Source organism: Haliaeetus albicilla, chromosome 11, assembly GCF_947461875.1.
Source record: "Haliaeetus albicilla chromosome 11, bHalAlb1.1, whole genome shotgun sequence".
Taxonomy (NCBI): Eukaryota; Metazoa; Chordata; class Aves; order Accipitriformes; family Accipitridae; genus Haliaeetus; species Haliaeetus albicilla.
The window spans coordinates 32930810-32947990 of record NC_091493.1 but is presented as its reverse complement, the minus strand read 5'-3'; the positions used below and the strand labels follow the sequence as shown (position 1 = coordinate 32947990).

General features: G+C 34.2%; 1 protein-coding gene across 1 annotated transcript in view; it reads right to left on the bottom strand.

Annotated features, from left to right (window-relative positions):
* ATRNL1 (attractin like 1) overlaps nucleotides 1–17181 on the bottom strand; it is a 541498-nt gene that overhangs the window by 297190 nt on the left and 227127 nt on the right. The window contains 3 exon segments of the mRNA XM_069797060.1: nucleotides 11464–11621; nucleotides 12846–12924; nucleotides 13568–13662. Of these exon segments, the coding sequence (XP_069653161.1) occupies nucleotides 11464–11621; nucleotides 12846–12924; nucleotides 13568–13662 (332 nt within the window).

Below are 17181 nucleotides of genomic sequence, written 5' to 3'. Positions count from 1 at the left end.
ATGTACACAGCAGAGCATTTCTCAGACACTACCACTGGGAATAAAACAAAAATAAAATTATCTTAAATGAAAACAATTCAAAGCCTGCACAAAGATGGTATTACAAGACGAAGGACAAATGATGATTCTATATACATACAAACAGCTTTTATTTCACTCATTTGAGAATATCTGACAGCTTGAATGGTTTTTCACTACCTGGACTGCTAGTTAATATGGCAATTTTAACAAGACTGCAATCTGTAACAATGTCAGTCTTGTGTATTTTTCTTGTCACAGTAAAGAATAATAATAAAAGGAAAAGACAAGAAAGTAAAATGAGGACATCACGAAACAAGAAGAAAAAAGGAAGGAAAGGCAGAAGATTCACCTTCCCCCAGTTTTGTGTAAGGTATGTTCCTCAAGGGGTAACAGAATGAAAGATTAGAACTATGAATAAAGTTCAAGTAAGATCAATAATAATGTAGGAATAGAATAGAAAAATCTGTAGAGCTTATGGGTCTAAAAATTTGTTTTATCAACTTTAATATATGTGCTCAGAACAAGTATTCTATAACCAGCAGTTCTTACACGTTTTCATAGGAGATCACTACTCTCCAATTCATGCCTACATAGACCATCTCCTAACACATTCCCAACAACATACATAGCAATACAAAACAAGTAACAGATCTTCTATTCCTTCTGGATATTTTCCTATTTATACATACAAAGAGATCGCATCAATCTTTCTGGCAAAATCACCACTTTGAGAAACTAGGATAATAGAAATTCAACATGGCAGATATTTAACTAATGTGAAAAGTAATTGCAAATAGAGATTCACATTTGTACAAATGTGTTTCTAGTGCAAGGCACAGCAAGATTCTTGGATCTTTGTTTTCTAGTGTTATTTAAAGCTTTTATCAATAACTGGCAAAAACCCCAATATCATTATTAACATATTTTTATTTGGTATGCTGAGGGAAGAAAGTGAAAATAATAGGTCACTTTTACCAAGCCATTCGTACAGGAGTATAAGGGGAAGGTAAAAGTAATAAAAACTGCCTTTGATAGTACAAATGTGGAATCAAAGAATGAAGATCATTCTCAAGGATGCTATTCTGGACTCAGTGACGCTGAAAAACATTTGGGGTTATGGTAGATAATGATTAAATTCACAATGCTGTGATGAAAGGGCTATGGTAACCCTGCACGTATAGAGGAAAATACTGAATATTACTTAATTAATACTGAAAACACTGTAACGGGTGGACTGGAGACATACTAATGAGCAGGAAAGCTGGTGCTAAGGTTGCTCTGCTTCCTTCAGCAGCGCAGCGTGGCCCATGGGGCAGCTGCTGAAAAGCACCCATTTTTCTGCCCCCTCAAGCACATCATTAACTCTGTATCTGAAACAGAGGTAATCAGGCTTGGAAAAGCATATCCAGTTCTGGCATCCATCATTCCCAAGGGATACTGAAATACTGGAGGGTTCAGAGGAAAGCCACAAGAATGACAGTAAGACTGAAGAAAAGCTGAAGAAAAGGTGATGGAGTACATGGTACTTACAACAACAGCACATCCTTTATAGGATGAAGCTCTTCTTTCTAGCATAAAATTACATTTCAAGACTAGCCTGTGGAAAGCTACACTTACCATGAATCACATGTTTTTAAACAGTGGCAATAATTAACAGTCAGAGCTATTTAGTAGGAGTCTAGTGCGCATCCCATTTCTAGAAATACTTAAGCCAATACTCGATATTTTTTTGAAATATATGGTCTAGTTCAAGCAGCAATTAATTTGTAAAAGCCTATGCTTTAGTTTATGTCTCATTTCAGATTATATGATCACGGCAGCCCCTTCTGGATTTATCGTCTATGAGATATAACACCAAGGTAGCAATGAAATCAAGTGCTTACATGAAAAAGTAATGACAAGTAACTAATGTATTTAAAGACAGATTTTTACAAAAGCAGATGACCTGCAAGCTCTCCACCCTCTTGTTTAATACGCTTATCTGGCTATCTATGTCTGATAGTTGTTTGTACTGCCTCCCTGAAGGCACAGAATATGTTTGTCTAATACAGACCAAGCAGTTTTGGGTTTTGTTTTCCATTTCTTCAAAATATAAATAATTAGCTTCCTGATAATAAAGAATTAAAGAGATTTTTAAAATGACATCATTACCACAATTTAAAGGTCCTTAAAACATTCCAAAATAAAAACTAACCATCAACATTTCATAATGAAAACAAATGGGATCACAGCCCTAACGCCCTTTTGCACAGTGTAAAGAAGTGAGCATTCACACTATAATCTAACAAAGAGCACAACTCCCCAGTATCTGCCCAATTAACCACCAAATTTGCAGTCTGAGCTGGTCTTCTTGCTAAAGAAAGAGCTTGTGATTCTGCCCAACTTTGTGTTTCTCAGGAATGACATTTGTGGACTTTGACTTCCTCATATCTTCACATTAGTTAGCTCAGCTCAAACCATATAAGCATTAGTTAATCCATGAGGAACAATGGAATGGCTCTGGATTTGAAAATCCTGGAGTTCCACTGACTAATATTTTCATTTTGTTATTTCATCACAGAAATTAATACATTGACCAGATAGTTAAAACATTAATAAGTAGCTTTTTGAAAAAGAGGTCTACGTAAAATATTTCATCACAATAAAAATACCTTAGAAGAGGCTCCAAAGATCAATAGAAGGCAACTACTTTCCATTCTCAAGGATTGTCTTCCAGTAGCATATATAAAGTTTAACACCTGAAATTCCCGTCAGTGTCTGGACCATGATCATGTTGGTGAGGCTGACAAGATTGTCATCACTACTCAGCAGATGCAGGGCTCCTGAGAAGCCTACTTCACAAACACCTTACACTGGAATTTTTAAGTTGATTTTGGGCCACTGACATTTTGTTTATTAAGAAATGTTGAAAAACATGGATTTGTTCCAGTTTGGCACAAATTCAAATTTAAACAAAAATATGAGAAACAGAAATCCTGCACGTACACATTTATCTACAAAATCCTGGTTAGAGAAGGTAACTAAGGTTTCTAGAATGAACAGTCATGATAAATAAGATGAAAATATCTATTATCTACCACTATCTTCCTATTTCCATTCTGATTCCCTATGAGCCAAACATTTACTTTCAAATTATTCTGACTGTGTGGGAGCCACTGTGTATGACCTTTATAGGCTTCTGTGGTTCAGCAAGGCATGGATGTTTTCTTCAGGGAGAATCTTAATCTTTGAAGGGTTTCTTCTTATTATTAAAAAAAAAAACAGGTTTCTATACTTTGTCATATGTTCCCTCCCAAAGTCCCAAGATGAATAATTGATTTATTTTCCTATAGCTAATCAAAAGTCCTTAAAAAAAAAAAAAAGCTATCTTTGAGCAACATTTTCTATTTCATTCTAAATGTTCTAACTACAACTTAATTAAGTAGATAAGGGAAACGGAAATTACAGAAAAAAATCTCAATATCTACTTGCTAAACATCACAGGGAGATAATTTTTATTAGCAAATACTATATCTATACATCTCTATTGTGTTATACAGCTGCCAGTAGATGGTGCCTTGGTCTGTCTGGAAAAGAAAACCCTATACAATTGGCACATCAGTTACGGGAGTTCTTATCTCAGACATTCAAATTATACACCAATTAAAACTATGCATCATTGAGGACTAATTATCTCTTAATTAGGTGTTTTGGTTCCCTTAAATCAATAGCTGAACTATTAACAGTGCTTCTGCTTTCTCAGAAATATATCAACTATGTTAACTGCTTACAAATATTCTTGCGGCTCATATTAAACCTTTTCTAAGGTGACTGCAAAAAGAAATGTACCAGGAAGAGTAATGAAATTAGCATTTACATTTATTGGAGTGGTGTAGAAGTTGGCACAATATGGTTGGCAACCTTGTTCCAGTATATTTTAAGACAAACATTAACAGGTCTATCATTATTTGTTAAAGAAAAAAGGTATAATCTAATCATCAGAAAACACCTCCTCATTTTAGCAATACTTCAGGATTTATGGGAAGCATTTTGGAAAATGCTATATTGGATTTGGGCACATTAAGCTTTTTGGGACTATTATACAGTCTTGTGATTTATTCTCCACACAATTGGCCTTGCAACTACAAAGAAATAAATTATAGATATTATAGATAGTTAATTTTCCAAGGCAAGAACCAGTAGGTTTCTGGTATTATATTTGATTACCTCAGAAAGCAAAAAGGTAACAGTAACTGTAACAGTCCACATTTCGATAGTAATTTTCAACTAATTCATATAAGGCAATAATTATACATGTAACATATACCTGTAATAATGTAACTATGACACAAAATTTTTAATAATGGTATTTAATGTGTTGAACAACAGAACGGAGTTTAGGTTTAGAATCTAGTACTGAAAGAAATGAATCTTTACCACCATGCTGCTGTCCCACTGATTTCAATTTTAAAATAATTTTGAATTCCTTCACTTAGTGGAGTTGTTTATTTCTAAAAATAACTCCAGAGCAAAAACTCTATTTACATTGAATTGAAAAACAATGAAAACATCTTTTCATGTATTTTAATCAGATATAAGAAACAATCCTATGTAAAATATAAATCTGAATCTCCAGACTTTTTTCTGCCAAACAAACTAAATGTTTCCACTCTGACATGCCCAGAAAGGTAATTAGATGAGCCACTTTGGCAGAATGTCAAAGTGCAAACGTATCATAAGCAGCCACGTGATCTGTTACAGAAATCTCTCTTTCTTTAGATCTACATTCTTCTACTTTCCAATCATCAGCCAATTCCCTTACTGTCTAACTTAATGTCAACAGTCAATGCATAAAACCTGACAAAAAACTAAATACTATAACTTTCCTTCAAAATCTCTTCCAAAGCACTGTATACTACTGAACCTGTTGTTACCTGAATCACTTCCTTCCTACGTTCCAATACAAACTTGCATTTGCTTTTCTCTAGTCTCATGGTCCTACCCTCCTGCTTTTGGCCCTGCAATTTCACATGTCACTTCCTTCATGTTCTAGGACAGATATTACCTGGTGCCTAATCTCAGCACATTAAGCTTGAGGTTTGCGTCCAACTCTGTTGAGGATAATTTTCATAAATATGTGTTAATTATTATTATTATCAATCCTGACTTTACACTATGATCAATATCATAATCCCTATTGAAAACTGAAGCCAAGTATATATTTACATTTTAGGCTGTACTTCAGTCATCTATGAACTAACCCACCCTGTACTGCTAGATGCCATCTATTCCTGGTTTTTTTCTGTTCCAAAAGAATTTTGTGCTCCTTGCAGAACTGGAACTAAACGGTAGCTCGGTTGGTTTCCCAGGTTTTTGTTCTTGGTATACTTTCAAACCTCTTATTAAGAGGGATTTTATATTTACTGTAAGAAAACGTCAAAGTTGTTTTGGACGCTAATGTATCCACTTCATCATCAATACCTGTTAACTGTTTCAAGAATTATAGTGTCTTCACACATAGCTATATGCAGTTACTCAGCAGCCTCTATGAAAACCATTAAGGCACTTAGAAATTGAATCATTCACCATAAATCATAGAGATTAGATTTACGTATACAATCACTGATGGGAGGAGGTTCTGTACAAACATAGCTACTTGTGGATAAATACACATTTTCCAAGAAAAGATTCCAGAATCATGACCTTTGCAAATTTCATAGGTCTTAAAAACTAAAAAGTTCTGATCTTTATTTGTTAATTTAGTAATTAGGTTTGTGCTACTGTTGTAACTTCTAATGGCAGTGACTGACAAGTTTTACTTCTTGGAGCTTTTACAACATATAAGTCATTCATGAATGTTAAATATTCAAAATGAAATCCAAAACAAAAAAAACTGAAATAAATTATGCGACACAGTAAATTTTATTACAAGGGTAGATATGCTTCTTGATTTACATTACAGTCTTCTGCAGTTGCTACAGGCAGGCTATTAACAGAGGAAAGAAAATCAATTCTGTAACAGGAGCCAGTAAACTGAAAGAACACTAGTTTCCCCTTTAAAAAAAAAAAAAAATCCCTTGAATATTTATATATGAAGTAGTTTTATTTGTTGTGCTACAAACAAATAAAATGTAAATCTTCACCATAATTCATTATTCTGTTCTGGCATACAAACTAATACTGGGTGCCAAAGCTAGTTTTCCTTAGAAATAACAGTGCAGAAAAAAAAGAACCCAACAATATTCTACTAAATCTTGCAGTAGGCTTGTTTAAGAACAATTACATTCCTTCTTTCCAACACATTTGGGCATTCTACATGTACACTAACATCATGTCTAACTTCACTGTAACAATAGTTGTTCTATGCTGGGGAAACCTGTTAGATTAACTATTCTATGATCAGAAATGAATAAAAAGATTTTTTTTCATTAAATACAAACCTGATTTTGCCAGGCAGTGCTTTGCTGCTTAGGTTGAACCTTATAATTTAAACTGACCCTCCCAATTAAAACTCAGACACTTGTGAATCTTTCATTTACACTTTAGGGAGGAAAGGAAATAACTAGTAGAAGAGTTATTATTACCTCCAGATGCGGCTTTAAAACTGGTAGAAAATTTTGCTGCTAAGGCACAAGTTGAGATCAGACTTATAGGTTTGACAGTTATAAAGAGATATAGGTGCATGAAAGCAGCTGATCCAGAAGCAAGAATGCTACTGCTGTCCTTAGGGAAAGAGCACATCAACTGGAGAGCCAGGACAGCGTTTTAAGGGTATTTGGTTGTTTCATATGCACTTGCTACTTTTCAGAATATGGGAGCAACTGATGGGGGGGAACAAAAAAAAAAAAAAAAAAAAAAAGGAAAGACATCTGTTACCAGCTTCAATGACAAAAATCCCTTGCCATAAAATTAGCTTCCTGAAAGTGAAGAACGTGTTACTGCTGCTACTGATATTTGCATAGCTGTCAGAAGCCCAAGCTTTATGATTGCTTACTGCTTCAGGGACCACTGACCATTATTTGAGGTGCTGGCTACAGTCAGTTACTGCTTTTCAATAAATGTTACAGCCTTCAAATTCCATTACCAGCAGAGTCTGAGTTACATCTACTCTCAAAATAAAATAAAAATGAGCAGAAACAAGTTATGGGGCTTTGCCATGTATTCTGTTCAGAAATCTAGCCTATTTAAGACAACAGCTTTTTCTCAGGGAGTCCTGTTTAACAGAAATACAAGACATGCTACACCTAAAGGGTTGGGACTGTCAACGACACCCAGTCAAACATAGGGATGGTAAGTCTGGATGATAAATCACGTCCTATTACTTGGACGCTTGAACCCTCTAATAACAAAGCTACTTTATAAAGATTTCCTCTGAAAAGATGGATAAACTACTGTAGCCTATTAAAGTCTGGAAGAGCTAAGCTTAAGGGTCTATATACATCCTTACTTTCCAGTCAGCTCTGCATTACAGGAAATGGAGAAAAAGTGTGGTATAAACTCTTCCAATAATTCAACAGGAAAATATCCAACATTTGTGTGCCGGCATATAACTACTACACAGTTCTGAGAAAAACTGGTAGCTGTCCATGTTACACCCAATAACAGGTCTATTTGTGGAAACAGCTCTAAGCTGAAGATGTCCTATATCACCATCTTTCTAATGACCCCTTATGCAACTATGTCACATTTCTGTTTCTCCTTTGATGTCAAGGAATAAGAGATCTTATAGCTAAATAAAATGCTTTTAGTATCAGGAAATTTCAATGCAGCATTTTCCCCTGAGGGTTGCAGAGCTCTCTTCCTGACTGAGCACCCAGCTATGGCCCATAGCCATTATGGACAGAAGAAGGGTGCTGACTAATGGGAACCTAGAGTACAATTTTATAAAGAGAGAAGGACTTCATCTGAAACTGAAAACTTCCTACATAGTTTCTATAATTGGCAAGTAATTCACTGCTATCCAGTGCTGAAGAACTTGTATTCTGAGGTCATTAGACTTACCAGTGACAAAAATAAAATGGGTCACTGGGTAGTTGCTGGTGAATAATTAGCACAGACCAGCACATCTTCAGGAAATTGTTGTATGGAAACAACCATCACATACTCTTTTTTCAAAGTCAGGAAGTCATATTTCAGAAGGGGATATTTTGTGTTAGAATCACCAGGAATTTATTAAGATTTAGGGAAAAAACTCCAAGCTTGCTGAATAGGTAACCTGTATAGTAAAAGTACTTGAGGAAGCAACTGTGAGCCATTGATCCAAATAAACAGTCACCTGCTGGGATGTACAGTTTTTCCTTGTAGTCATGAAAATCTTGAAGAGAACTGAATGCAAAAATAGAGATAATATAGGTGACTTTGACAGAAAATGAAGCTAAATGTCTTCTATAATGAGGAGTGCTGTTCCTTCTCCAATAGGAAATGAAATGGTAAATAGCATTAACTCCATCACCAACACCCAAACCTTTCCAATGAAAGACACAAGCAATCTTAGCTCCAGTGCCAGCGTAACAGGAGGCATAAAAGGAGAGTGGTGAAATGCGTATCAACAACGAAACCTGAAATATCAGTTACAAGAGAAGTAAGGTCACTATTCTGCTTCCTTAGGAACTCATTCATTACATAATATATTCTTGACAAGTCGCAATGAATAATGTAAATACAGGGTACTGGTACTTAGACTGTATTGAAAAAACACTAGATGTGAAGTATTTAGTCCTCTACAAAAGTATTGTGTAAAAAGCACATGACAAATTTCATGTTGCTATCTTACTTATTCCTATGAACAGAATACATCTCAAGGAAGTCACAGTCATTTCCTTAGTTCTAACAGAATTAACTGAAACCTTCAGTACTCACTTGATATAAAATATTATTCAAATGTTATGTTATATTATTCAAATGTTATTCAAATGTTATGTCAAATATTAGTATGTTTTTAATCAACACAATCTGACCAATGCAGCGTGACTGCATTAGTGGAAAGGACTACAGTGCAAATAGTTCAGTGTCCAAGACTATTTATGCATAGGCCAGCTTCCACGAGCCCTGCACTAGAACATGGAGCTAACTCTCTAATCACCACAGAAAGGCAAAGGTGGCTAATTCAGGAAACTACTTTCTAGACCATTTGAAAAATAATTCAGAGACCGTCTAGAGAGTTCCCCATTCCAAACCAGAACTTGAATCCATCAACAGTATCTTGACTCTCCCAAAGAGTCCTTTCATCAGTATAACAGTAACATCATTTTTGTAAGACTTATCATCCTTTAAATGGATGCTCTTTAATATAACAATAGATTGATAGCAACAACTTCTGCGTATTGTGAAAGTGAAATCTGGTATGCTAAGAGATGTAGATGTAGAAGAGCATAAATATTAGAACTGTGAGGCCATTTAGTACTGGCCTTGGAAATTTCAGCCTCTGGATAGGTATGAACCATGACTTCCCTGTCTGAACTCTAAGTCATAAGAAGGCTCATGTATTTTTTAAATTTCTATTATATACAGAATTTTAAAGTAAACATATAAAATCAAACTTGTTTTCTCTGAAAAGCTTCCTACTGAATTTATCATTTGAAGATCTTATCTACTGCTAGAGCACCAAACATTAGAAATCTATACGGGTGATGTGAACTTCAGCTATTTCCTTGGAAAAGAACAAACCACAGCATAAAAAAAGTTGAGACCTAAATAATAATCTTGTTGATTTAGGAAGACAAATACAGAGGACAATATTAACATCCTGAAAGAGTTTCCATAATTGGACCTTAGCATTCCTTTACTGCCGCATAAAATTGGAGTGACTTAATTTCTAGGTGGAAGAAGGTTTTTTATGAAAAAATTACCATGACAGGAAAGGAATGCAATACTCAAACACCACCATCTGTCAGACAGAACTGTCTAGACTGATGAATTTCAATGGGCCTCAAAAATAAATACAAAAAAATCTGTGCAACTCTGGCAGATAAGGAAAAGTCTGTGGGTTTTGGTTTTTTTTTTTTTAAATAAAGAAGGGATGTGGGATGTAACCAATGATCAGAGACTCCCTTTATCATGCCTTAAAACATGTTGCCATTAAGTTGTTATGCTGCAGTGGGAATAGCACAAGCTAGAACTGCAATCTGCTGACATCTGACAAAGAGTTGCATATCTTAGGAATACATCACCTTAAAAATGTTTGTCTTACGTGATGATATAGGTACCTTCCAATCTTAAAGGTGAACAGAGTGTGTAATGCATTTACCACTTAAATTGTTTCATGGGTTTGTTTAGGAAGGCTATTTGGCAGTTGAAGCTGTTCTATCCTTAGGAAGTGGGATTGGTGAGTGTAAAAAATACCCACAATATGAAGAGTAAAAGCAAGCAGTTAAACTTCAGGGTTTTTTATATAACGTAGTACATGCATAACTGTTAATAAGTTGCACCAATTCATCCTTCGACACTGTGTAACACATATTTACAGTTAACATCCATGTATGATTAAGGAAAGTCTAGCTTTACTGAACACAACACAGGAATAATATTTCTCTGCCAGTTTACTTAGAAGATGACTGCTTTAATCCAGGAGGCTCCACAGCAGATTACTTTATTGTATATATATCCCTCTCTATATATATGAAACAGGGGTCTGTATTTTATAAAAGGGGGGGGGAGGTCCACCAAATGGACATCTGTAGAATATTTGTAATTGTGGTGGTTAACTGACAAGTATTTTGAGCTTGTTCTGGTTCCTTGAGCTAAGAATTATGAAATTTTATTATCATTTTAACAATTTAATTTTTAAGAATTAATTCCATAAGGGAGCTATAGCCAAAAGCTGGTCATGCACATAAAGAGCTCCTTGATTGGTGCAGGGGATGCAGTATTTACAAATGAAGCTATAGTAATGGTAACTATAAATATTGCTGAAATTTCGGGGGGGGGGGGGGGGGGGCAGATAATAATCATCATTGCATTGATTTTTTTGAGTCTGCCACTGCACAGTATCTCACTACTCCAGAAAATAATCAGTGAAATTGATTCCAATGAAGTCAAAGAAGAATATAAATTCTAAGCAAATATACTTAGCGTTAACTGAAGTTTGTAATATTGCAATATGATATAGACCTTCAACCTTTAAGAAAATCAGAGGCTAAGCTAATGATTAACAAAAGATTACACTCAAATGTCTAGGTACTTGCATACATATTTGTATGCCCTTTTTTATGTATACATCTAAATGCATAAGATATATTACAAGTAAACATTTATGTTCAATAATTTTAACTTCAGATTTTAAAATTGACAGTCTGAAGTCTGATTCACTACTGAAAGCACAAGCATCATAATGTAATTCTTATACACAGAAAATACAGCATGCAAATAATACTGTTTGTACAGTTTCTGTACGAGTGAAAACATGAAATTCAATGTAAAGCTAAGATGTCAATATCTCTATAAGCACAAAACAGTCATACTAACCTGTATTTTGATTGGCCAGGAGAAATTGCTGACATAGACATAGAAAGTGATGTTTGGGTTGCTCCGAAAGTTAAATTTTTCACAAGAAAAGCTATCTCTGTATTCCTTAATATTAGCCTTAGAAACAACAGGAATCTCTTCTCCAGATATTGTTCCAGCTAAAAAAACCCATAGGTAGAGATATATATTTATGACAAATATCAATCATCATTAAAGGTGCCAAAGTAAATTTGCACAAGAAACTGAAATTCTGCAATTACTTTTGGTTTCTTCATTCTACAACTTTAATAATCTTTTACTATGGTTTACATGGCACATTAGGTATATTTTGTGTACATACAGAGAATTCACAGAAACTCTTACTCTGGTTTCAAAAGATCATGAATAAATCATAAAATTGATAGAAGTTACATGAACTTCAGAAGAAAGTTGTTATGGTCAGCTAAACGGAAAATATGCTTTCCTCTAGTAATTTACATTCCATTTCAATAAAAACTCATAGATTAATAAAGCTTGAAACTGAATTTGTCTACATCTTACATTATTGCTGTACAGCTTTAATTGTTCATGAAAGCTTTTATAACATGCCTACTAATAAACGTGTGTCATTTTTTGCAAATATATGGGTGACTGTGCTAAGTGAAAATAAAGCAATAAATAAAATTTACTAACTATGGTATGTTAAAATACTTCAGAATTACATTGATGAAGAAATTCATGAGTTTATGTAAGACAAACTCAGAACCTTCTTTAAAAAGATTTATTTTTTTTTAATTTTAGTATGATTTTATTTTAAGCATAATACTTCTCCTTGGATGTGTTTTCAGAAAGTCAATAGAACCAATTCAGAAAAACTGTCTAAATAAAGCTTTTCTTCCTCCTTAAAACAAAGAAGAGTAATGGGGTTCAAAGTTGGAGAAAAATAGATAAGCAGCTCCTTTTATCAGCATACACAGAAGAACTTTATTGTTTGATATCAATGTTAAGGTTAATAATTAAATTTTTAGCTTGAACACTGAAACAAAGAAATAAAATCTCAGTCTCTGCAGTAGTTAAGGAAGCAATTTATCTTAATTAAAATCATAGCATTTCATAACACTGTCATTTTAAAAACTTAAATAGACTACAAGCTTTTCTTACCAAAGTAATTTTAATTGAATAGGAGAGAAAGTTAACATATTAATGAAGCTTTGTTCAGATTGCAAATTATCATCTGAAGTTTAAATAATATAATTAATAATGGCATAATGATAATGGCAAAAGAACACATTTGGTAAAGGTTTATTATCAAAATTAGCAACAAAGAGACAATCAGGTTAAAATAGCTTAAAGGATCATGAAATCACATGGGAAAAATTCATCACACCAAAATTCACCCTCACCTGTAGAACCAATGGACCATGTAATATTGAGGTTGAAGTTGTTTGATGCATTAATTGATATATCCAAATTTTTATTTGACTAGGTAAAAAAAGAAAATATATTGAAGTTAAGAAAACAGATCAGAACCTATTGAATATAACTCTATTGCACATAACTGAATATAGCGTTTTAATCATCTTCCATTTTTTATTTTAAACACAAATAGAAATGGTAATAACTCAGAGACAAAGGCAATCCTCTCTTTTGCTTCAGTAAGAACAGGGTACAAGTAAGCATATAACTACACCAGTTATCTTTTCAGATTGTGATCAAAATAATGAAATCATTTTCTTTACAAAACTAAAGAAAAAATACATGGCAAATGGCTACATTTTAATTACAATCAAAAAATTACTTTTCAAATCTGCTTAGAAAGATTTCTTAACTGAAGGGTATACTCCTTTAATTCATCTCAGGAAGATACTAAAACTTGTTATTCATGAGAACAACAATAAAATAAACCAGTTGGTAATCTTTTGGAGTGTTAGTTGATCTGAAGTGCATGCACCATTTAGAAAGTTTTCTCAGTGAATGCACTGGAATAATTTTCAGTTCTCAGAAAGATTTGAAATATCTCTAATACCTTATAGGCACTTGGGAAACCTTTAATCATGGTCAAATACAATGAAAATCTTAATCATGACTCTCCAAAACTTGTCTAATGTTAATAAAATTTTCTTACCTGTTCTGGATTTGCTATAAAGTTTATGGCAGTGTGATGGCGATCATCTTCTTGTAATAAGCTGAAGGTAAACTGGTAATCAATCAAAAGGCTGTCTGTGGGCAAAACAGAAATTAGAAATAATAAAAGAGATTCGAGTGTATACATATTAATAATATATTATGCAAGCATCTAAAAATTTACCACTTTTATTTTAAAAAACATGAAATAATCTTGAAGTCAGAATTATTCACATGCATTTAACTGTTTAAGTATTTGCACTACAATGTCTTGAAGCAATAAAAAATAAATAAAATTAGGTGAAGCAGTAATAAAAAAATAAAATTAAGAAAAATAACTAAATTAAGAAACAGATTCTATCATGGAGTCAGAGCAGCTATTACACATAACTTGAAATAGACATCCTTTGTAAAGTAATTATTCCAAAATGCAGTATCAAGTATCGTTAGAGTGTTAGCCATTCCCTAATTTTACTCTGAAATAATTATTCAAATGTTCTGTTCAAAATGGATTTAAATATTTTAGGCTTACATTCATACGCTTTACTGTGTTATATAAATGGTTTACATAGCTACATTACTATAACACATTTTAGAATTACTAGGTTTAAACATTTTAGAAAAAAAGTTGCATCTACAATAAAATTATATCGTACGAGCTCATGATACTATAGTAAATAAAATTGCTAATAATAAAAGGGTGCAGTGAAATTTTGAATAGAAATTATGTGACCACCAAGCACCTCCTTTCTAAATTTCCAGAATTCCAAGAGATTTTTCTAAGTGGCAAGTGATATGAACTTTTCATACAAGAGAAACAAGTCACAGTCTAGTATTGACTCAAAAAGATTCTATTTCACTTCCAAATGGCATTTGTTGTACACATTTTTCTTTCAACCTATGAAAGGAATGGAGTCCACCAGGCAGTTCCTGAATCTTCGTGCCATTCCTGTCACTGCACACTAACAGCACTGCCCTGATGGCCAGCTAAAGTTGGCATAGGTGCAGAAGGGAGAAAGGGCCATCCTCAGATGACCCAAACCATGCTCAACCCTTCCTGGAAGGAGCATAAAATGATTGGGACAAGTCAGAAGACGTAAGTTTTGAGCTATCCCATTGTGTTCATGAAGCTGGAAGAATGAGATTAACCCTTAGTTGGGTCATAGCACTAGGAATGACTGAAAAGGAACTTTTCTGCTGGACGAAGGGGTAGAGGTGGACTTGTCAGGGTGAAGCGGGTTTCCAGCACCTCCATAATGTAAGAAAAGGACCCCATCACCAGGGATGACTGTTGCTGTAATTCATAGAGGGTGCCACATAGAATCCCAGCAGGCGATGTTCACTGCAGTCAGATAGTCAAGAATCAGCAGAGCCCTCAGAGGTGTAAATTGTGTTAGCAGATTAATAATCCTTGTGCAACAGACAGTCGTGAACTAAAAGTGGGTGCAGTGGATGGATCTTGAATGCTCTATTACAGGGACAGATATCTTCAGAACTAACAGAATGAATCTTCTAACTCTTTGACCATTACAGTTCTACAGGCATCAAAAAATTCTGGGTTTTGCTCTGTCACGGGAAATAAGGTGGTGACCTGTAAATGTACATGACTCAGTTTGTTATTTTGTGCATGTTAAAATATGGTTAGATTCAAGTCATCTTTGACGCTACATCCTAGCGAATAATTTCGAAGCCTTATTTTGATCCCTGTCTTGATGACATTCTACTAGTCAACACCACACAAGCAGTGTGTTACAAGTAAAAAATATGTGATCATAAAAACAAAATCAGTAAATACAAAGAGAGTGAAAGATTAAGCCAAAGCAGGAAAAAGCTGTGTCAGCCTTTTGTTGGACGCAATAGTTTGCTTACTGCTGACAATCACCTTTTCTGCAGCAACACATCATCTGAAAAAATACACTCTATTGTATCCCATGGGATGCCTGATATAGGAGGAGAAAAAAAAGCTTACTGGTCAATGAAGCATGAATATAGCCCACTGTATTGTCTTAATAGTTAAAGAAAATGGGTTTGGTTCTTTTGTTGGTCTGTTTTTTGGTTTTTTTTACACTGAGTGTGGAAAGAAAATTAGAAAATAAAAGAGTTACATGAAAGGATTTACCATGACCTTCAAAGTGGAAAAGTCCACTTTCTCTATTATCAGCCACTACAATTCCATTATTAAAATAAGAATAAGTTCATCTAGATGTCTTAGATAATGAGTTTTGATCAGGTTTTTGCAAGCTTATGAAGGCAAAAGATGAATAAATATTAAAGACCCCATTTATTTATTAATACTACTCTACACTTCTATAACTATGCAAATCTAATTGATAAAGTCTCATTGACTCTATTAGTTAGAGTGTGCCACATCTACATATTTAACAGTAAGATTACCATTGCACCACAATGTATTTAAAGGTAGCAGGACAGCAAAAGATGGCAATTAGAGATTGACCCCTATTAAAGGGATTAATAAATCCTTTAATAATCATGAGTTGTAAGGCCAAAAGGCTAGTATACTAATGTATAGATATGCTAAATCTCCTGATCTGTTCAACTTGGGGTCCCACAAAATACACATGACTGCTTTAGCATGAATTTTTGCAAACAGAGTTACTGCAAATGTATGGTAGACAAGCACCTCGGCATGCACTCCTGCGGAAATTCTGGCTACTGAAAAGGCTACAAGATGCAAGAAGCAGTGTAGATGGGCCTTCTGGACAAGATCCTGTTGATTTTTCTCACAATATGTGGAAAATGACCATTTAAAAATGTCACAGTATTCTTCTAAGCCCACATTGCGCCCTCTCAGAGACGCAGAGTATCAGCCAAAGACCAGCAGTGACATAGCGTTAAGATCTCATCATAAGGCAAAATTGGGAATAAAGTCCCATGTGGGACTCTTGCCTCCCAGTCATATGAATGAGCAGGTTTTCTGCACACAAGTTTAAAAAAAAAATTCAAAGTAAGTTACTCTAAAAACAATATGACTACTTTTTTCCTGGGGTTTGTTGTTGTTGCTGTTGTTTCATTGGTGTTTGTTTTCTTTTTTTTTTAATTTGTTTTGCTTGCTAAAAGCCAAGAAAATAGGAACTAGTTTTTCAAGGATTGCAGGAAAAGTCCTTACACTGATAAAAGATATTAAACTATACAGCTCCTCATAACTTTACCATCTGTAACAAATCATAAAAATACTTCCACTTTTTTTACTGCATTTTCAACCTGCAATACAGTTGAAACAGCAAATAATGAAAAACAGTAAGAGTTGGTTATGTATAGTGTCTTTTATACTCAAAATATCCCAACGTATTTTATGGTGTTATTAATTAGTTAATTATTCCATTAATTAATTAACAATGAATTAGTCACTCCATTAATAGTTTCAAAGTCATAGTTATATACCCCACACTGTACTCATTATCTCCCCTGTAGTACTCAAAGGGACTTGAACAACATGGCTTGTGTTATTCCAGAAGACTTCTGAGCGCCAACACACAGAACTCGCCTCCAGATTCTTCAAAGGTGCCAAAGGACCTTTAACTTATGCCAAGCCAGCCCCACAAAATGGGAAGAGAAGATCTTCACTAAGCTATTCAGAGGGAGCACATTTCTTAG